Below are 7,500 nucleotides of genomic sequence, written 5' to 3' on the forward strand. Positions count from 1 at the left end.
CAAACTGCTACAATAACTGATCCGGATGGTAGATATTTAATTATTACTGGTCATCTGGTGTCTCTGCCTGTGACCCTAGTGAATATTTATGGCCCGAACTTTGATTGCCCGGATTTTTTTAGAAAATTGTTTAATTTAATTCCCGATATACATCATACTAATGTTCTGATTGCTGGCGACGCCAACTGTGTTATGAATGCTGCGCTGGACAAAAGCTCGCCTCTGTCCTTGCAACAGTCAAAGGCCGGATGTCTTTTGAATACTTTGTTAAAAAACTCAAATGTTGTGGATATTTGGAGATTGGTTAATCCTGCAGGGAGAGAGTATTCTTTTTTCAGTCCAGTACACAAATCCTCAAGTCGCATTGACTACTTTTTCCTGGATTCTAAGCTTATACCTGCGGTGATTGATAGCACTTATCATCCAATATTAATCTCTGATCATAGCCCAGTAACATTGGATTTGCAATTTCGTGATTTAGACAACAGAAATAAGAGGGCATGGCGATTTGACCCTCTGCTTTTGAAAGATGAATCATTTCTTAAAGAAATGGAGGGTCATATCTCCTTCTTCTTAACCACAAACGACAATGGCGAGGTTGATGATACAGTGTTGTGGGAAGCTTTGCAGGCAGTCATGAGGGGGCATATAATCGCTTTTTCATCTGCCAAGCGGAGGTCACTAGATCAGTCCCTCAGAAATATAGAGGCTACTATAACTCAATTAGACAAGGATTATCTAAACACTCCATCCCCGGAACTATTGGGTAAAATTATAAAACTAAGGTATGAATATAATTCAATTATTACAAAACAGGTCTGCTCCCAACTATTAAACTACAGACAGAAGATTTTTGAAATAGGTGATAAACCACACAAATTACTCGCTAGACTGTTGAGGCAGTCGCAAGCCTCTCAAGCCATTCTCTCTGTAAAAAAAAAAAATGGTGACCTAGTTACTGTACCAAAGGAAATTAATAAATGTTTTGAGGAGTTTTACCGAGATCTATATAGTTCTAAAAGCACATCTAGCCAGGCCTCAATTGATAGTTTCTTAGAAGAATGTGATTTACCTACTCTGGATGCTGAGGCAGTATCAATATTGGATGCAGATATTACACTGGAAGAAGTGAAGCTCGCTATTCAGCAGTCACCAAATAACAAGGCCCCTGGACCTGACGGTTTCGGGGCTGAATTTTATAAAGCTTATTCTACTCTGTTGGCTCCTCTTATACTTCGTATGCTGAATAACTCCAAAGAGATGGGCTCTTTACCGAAAGCTCTATATCATGGCAGGGTTTCTCTCTTGTTAAAAAAAGGACGGGACTCCACTTTGGCTTCCTCATATAGGCCCATTTCTCTTCTCCCACTAGAAACCAAAATTTTGACTAAGATACTCTCCTCTCGCCTCAAGGAACACATAACGAGTATCATTCATTCTGACCAGACCGGTTTTATGCCCAATCGCCACATTCAGTTCAACATGAGGAGGTTGTTTAATGTTATATATAATCCGGCCCGTAGCACAGAAGACGCGGTTGTGATCTCCCTCGATGCTGAAAAAGCCTTTGATCAGATAGAACACCCCTACATGATGTCTGTTTTGACAAAATTTGGATTTGGACAAAATTTTATTAATTGGATAAAAATTATTTACAAAAAACCATCTGCCTCAATTATTACCAACCAGAATGTATCGGAGCCATTTAGACTATTTAGAGGCACGCGTCAGGGGGATCCGATCTCGGCTTATATTTTCGCTCTAGCGCTTGAACCGCTAGCGTCAAGAATACGAACTTGTCCAGAGATACATCCGATATTACAATCAGGTACATCGCATAAGATATCGGCATACGCTGATGATGTGGTGTTGTTCATTTCGAAACCAAGGTCTTCCATCCCTCCCTTGCTAGATCTTATAAATACATTTGGTTCATTTTCTGGGTATAGGATAAATTGGACGAAAAGTGAACTGATGCCTTTGTCGCAGGTTACGGACCGAACTTTTCTGGAGTCCACCCCGTTTAGGATTGTATTAGATAAATTCACGAGTCTGGGCATAATAGTCACAAGTAAATTGAATCAGCTACTGAAACTAAACTGGGAGGAAAAGATGAAACAATTAGTGAAAAACATAGAGTTCTGGAATACTTTGCCTATTTCAATGGCCGGTCGCATAAATGCCATAAAAATGGTAACTCTACCCAGATTCCTTTACATCTTTCAGTCACTTCCAATAAGTATCCCTCAATATTACTTTAAAAAATTGGACTCTGTTATCTCCTCCTTTATCTGGTTCGGAAAAACACCCAGAATAGCTAGGCCACATATCTGTAAGAGTAGGAGCGAGGGGGGATTTGGGCTTCCTCAATTCAGGTTGTATTATATGGCGGCGCATCTGAACTGGCTTTCTTTCTGGTATGAGTGTTATCCGGGTTATAGCTTGGAGAATATGCCTTCCTGGTTGCAAATTGAGCATTTATCATGTGTAGGGTCGAGTTTACCAGCACTACTTAATAGCCCTACTAAGATTAAGGGAATCAGTTACGGGCACAACCCTATAATTCAAAATTCTCTGAAAGTTTGGTCCCAGGTATTAACGATGACGAAGGCCCCTAAAATGTATCTATATACCCCCATATGTTCCAATCATGCCTTTAAACCAGGAATGGCCGATCCTGTTTTTTTAGCATGGAGAGAGAAAGGTATAGGTTCTTTGAGAAATGTATATATTGATGATCATCTTGCATCTTTCCAGCAACTGCAGCAATCCTTTCAGCTCCCGGCATCACACTTTTTCCGCTTTCTTCAGCTGAGACACTTTATCAAATCACATTTCCCACAATATGAGCAAAAACCCCATCATCCCGTTCTAGAAGAAATAATGAGAATAGAGCCTTTCAGTAAAGGTGCGGTCTCTCAATTCTATGGCATATTGCAGACCCTGATTAGCCCCTCTTCACATCCCTACAGGGACAAGTGGCAAAGTGAGTTGGGCATGGAAATTTCAGATGACATGTGGGAAGATTGTATCAATAATGTACACCGCAGCTCAATTAATGTCAGACACTCTTTAATACAATTTAAAATTGTTCACAGGCTACATTTCTCCCCAACTAAATTGAATAAGATCTTTCCCAACTCTTCTCCCATGTGTGGGAAGTGCTCTATTGAGCAGGGAACTCTGTCTCACCAATTCATTACATGTCATAAATTGCAAAACTTCTGGAATCAGCTGTTTGATTTTCTCTCCAAAGCATATAAAAGAGAATTTCCCCCGGCCCCATTGACCGCTCTTTTTGGAATTGTGGAACCAGGAATGGCTCACAATAAATATGAAATCCAGGCCATCACACTATCCACCCTGCTAGCCAGGAAGTTAATTCTCCAGGCCTGGAAATCAGAGAAACCCCCGACATTCAATATGTGGCTGAAGGAGCTGGGAGGAGTGTTGCATCTGGAGAGGATAAGGTTCACCCTTTCTAATAGGGAACCCCTATATGAGAAGATATGGGTACCTATACTTGGGCTGCTTGACGAGTCGAACTGAATGAATACAATGTTGTGTTGCCCCCCTGGGTAGTACCTGTTGATGCCTTTTATTATTTAGATTGTGATGTTGCTCGTTTTGCCCTCTGGGTGTGTACCTTCATCAGCCTCTTGTTGTTTGTATGTCGTTTAATTTAGTTAGTTTGTCTACGTGATTGTTCTGTTATGTATGCTTTTGTTTCGTTTCATGTTGTTTTGTATTTATTTTCTTTATGCGTTTTGTATTTTTTCTTTTATCTGTGCAAATTCTGATTTCAATTTCTGAAAATTGCCTGTGTGAGAGGAAAAAAACTACAATAAACAGATTAAAAAAAAAAATTAAAAAAAAAGAAAGCTCTATCATTCAGCCCATAGAGATTTCCGAAAAAATATTTATATATTTTCTAAAAATAAAAATAAATAATATAATGATGATCCTATACAGTAGAGATGCGCGGATGGCTTTTTTTGTCACCCAAATCCGCGTTAACAAGTTCATTATCCATCCGCCATCCACCCGCGGTACTTATATCATCCTATTTATAGATCCGCACCAACCGCACCAAATAATTGTTATTTTCCTGACGTTAGTTTTCTTATAAACAGTGTTACTCACCACTGTCGCGATGCAGTGACTGTATACAATCCACAACGATGGTAACAACAAGCGCACGTCTTCATTAAGTTACTTTCGCTTTCAACCACTTTGTTGCCATGTCGGCTTTTTATAAGCTTTTTATAAGCGACTTTTAAAATAATAAACTTTATTTATATAGCACCTTTCATGACATAAATGCAGCTCAAAGTGCTTTACAGAAAAAGAAAGAAAAAGTGAAAACAAAACACAGAGCAAAAACAATGCTCTGTGTTGCGACTTTTGGGCTTGTTTGGCACTTGTTTTGGGCTTGTTTTCATAGACCTGGCTACTTATTTCTCTCGCAACCTGGCAACACTGGCTGCCTGTAAAGCAACATGTCGTGAGCGGCTATTTTTTGCCTGGTGTAAAATGACGTAATATTAAAATACTACAAACGCACACACGGTGAAATTTAGTGCTTTTTAAAAGCTATTATAGGCCTATAGATTGATATCATTAATTTAATTCCCGCATTATTTCACCCGCGGTTTATCCAATATGAATTAATAATTATATTTGATTGACCCAAATCCACCCAAACTGCGGTTAACTGCGGCAACCGCGGCTAAAACCGCGATCCGCGCATCTCTACTATACAGTGTAGGGCAGAGCAGTGGCGGCCATTTTCTGGCTCCACTTCAAAATAGTCAATGCATTTTTCCCATTGACATTTACAACAATATTTATATCAATTAATTTAAGCCAAGAATCAAACCATCCAGAGTCCTGGTGAATCATGACCATTAAATTTTTTTTTCTGATATTTGTTTTTATTTTATATTTAATTATATGATATACTATATTTAATAAATACCCTTTGTTTTGCCGTGTTTTTTCACAGAATCAAACGTTTTATGGTCATGATTCACCAGGACTCTGGATGGTTTGATTCTAGGCTTAAAATAATTGATATGAGAAAAATGCATTGACTATTTTGAAGTGGAACCAGAAAATGGCCGCCACTGCTATGCCCTATATAGGATAACGTGATGATGATGATGGTGATGATGAAGGGTGTGTGTACCTCCTGCAGTCGGTCGATGTAAAGTCTGCACGTCTCCAAGTCACAATCTCCTCTGACCACCACGATGCCCACAGGGATGGCTGTGCACACACACACACACACGCACAGACACACACACACACGCACAGACGCGCGCACACACACACACACACACACACACACACACACACACACACACACACACACACACACACACACACACACACACACACACACACACACACACACACACACACACACACACACACACACAGAGTACAGTGTGAACAAAAAAAGACAGAAATAACTGCAGTAAATTACAGTGCATCTCTTACTGACAGTTATCTCTCTCTCTCTCTCTCTCTGTCTTACTTACAGTTCTCTCTCTGTCTCTCTGTCATACTTAGGGCAGGTACACACTGTAAGACTTTTAAAGTGGTCGGCTGTCATATATCGTTGTGGTTTTCACCCTATATATCAACTATGCAGGGGATCTGTTTGTTGTGGTCAGCCAGCGACCTTCCATAGCCACGGTGGCTGTAATGTGCTCTCATTGGCTGTAGCGTGCATCTCCTCGCAGGGTGGTCTCAGCCCATGTCATACTGTAGGATATTGTCTGATGTCCTGTCGGCGACAGAGCCGAATATCTAACCTGCTAGATATTTGAAAATGGTCGGGAAGCCATCGCAGAGCGCAATTATCGTGGCCGCATCCCAGATCGGGGGTTTTGTCGGCGAGCCCCAAAAAAGGTCCCCGACAGCATAATCGGACCAAATATCCTACAGTGTGTACGTGCCCTTACAGTTCTCTCTCTCTCTCTCTCTCTCTCATACTCACAGTTATCTCTCTCTCTCTCTCTCATACTCACAGTTATCTCGTAGTCGTTCCTTGTCATACTGCAGTCTGTCGTATTCCTGAAGACTGATCCTGTTCACTCTGAGACGCAGCCTGTCTGGAACGGCATGGGAGCTGACACACACACACACACACACACACACACACACACACACACACACACACACACACACACACACACACACACACACACACACACACACACACACACACACACACACACACACACACACACACACACAAACTTAAGGAAAACTCCTTAGAAAGACTTAAGATAACATTTATTTATTTTAAATGCTCATTAAGTGCTCTGTGCTCATAGTGGATTAAAAAGCAAACGTTTGGTGTCAGTAGGTGGATCACAGACACATATTGCTTATCTCTAGATAAAAGCTCAGCTCAGCTACTCAGGGACATTACCAGGGGTACTAAGCACAAAAAATGGCCAAATCGTTACGCGGCGGATAAAAGCATGAAATTTGATACAGATGTCCCTTGGGTCATCCTAAAACATCCTAGAAGGGGTGCCCAAAAAAATCTTAAACAGGAAGTGACTTATGGACAAAATTCAAAATGGCCACCTAAACTGTTGACCGTTGACTCAAAAGACACCAAAAGAATCTCCAAAAAGCATAAAATTTGGCATATATGTCCCTTGGGTCATCCTAAGACATCCTAGAAGGGGTGCCCAAAGGAATCTGAAACAGGAAGTGAGTTATTGACTAAATTGAAAATGGCCGCCTAGTGTTGTCGATTGACTCAAAAGACAACTAAAGAATCTCATAAAAGCATACAATTTGGCACACATGTCTTTTTGGTCATCCTAAGACATCCTAGAAGGGGTGCCCAAAGAAATCTTAAGCAGGAACTGAGTTATTGACAAAATTGAAAATGGCCGCCTACAGTGTTATCTATTGACTCAAAAGACAACTAAAGAATCTCATAAAAGCATACAATTTGGCATACATGTCCCTTGGGTCATCCCAAGACATCCCAGAAGGGGTGCCCAAAAAAATCTTAAACAGGAAGTGAGTCATTGACAAAATTGAAAATGACCGCCTACAGTGTTGTCGATTGACTCAAAAGACAACTAAAGAATCTCATAATGGCATACATGTCCCTTGGGTCATCCTAAGACATCCTAGAAGGGGTGCCTGAAATTATCTGAAACAGGAAGTGAGTTATTGACTAAATTGAAAATGGCTGTGTACAGTCTTGACAGATGATGCAAAAGACACTCATAAAAAATAATATCATAAAAGCATGAAATTTGGTACAAATGTCCCTTGGGTGATCTGAATGCATCCTAAGGGGTGCCAAAAAAGGTTTGAATAGTCTCTCAATGGAAAACACTCCTCCCACACGGGCTGCACTGCTACAATATTCAAATCGAGCAGCCAATCTAGCATTTGGTCCAGAAGCCTGAAAGCTATGCAATCTCTACCATCTCCTGACAAATAAATTAAAGTCGCTGATTC

General features: G+C 40.5%; 1 protein-coding gene across 1 annotated transcript in view; it reads right to left on the reverse strand.

Moving 5' to 3' along the window:
• Positions 1 to 7,500, reverse strand: part of dgki (diacylglycerol kinase, iota) — a 98,195-nt gene that overhangs the window by 9,972 nt on the left and 80,723 nt on the right. The window contains exons 22-23 of the mRNA XM_080420697.1: positions 6,036 to 6,136; positions 5,189 to 5,268 (exon numbers count right to left, since the gene is read on the reverse strand). Coding sequence (XP_080276823.1) covers positions 5,189 to 5,268; positions 6,036 to 6,136 — 181 coding nt within the window. The remainder of the gene's footprint in view (positions 1 to 5,188; positions 5,269 to 6,035; positions 6,137 to 7,500) is intronic.

Source organism: Gymnoscopelus braueri (assembly GCF_963280865.1).
Source record: "Gymnoscopelus braueri genome assembly, chromosome: 23".
In the NCBI taxonomy this organism is placed as follows: domain Eukaryota; kingdom Metazoa; phylum Chordata; class Actinopteri; order Myctophiformes; family Myctophidae; genus Gymnoscopelus; species Gymnoscopelus braueri.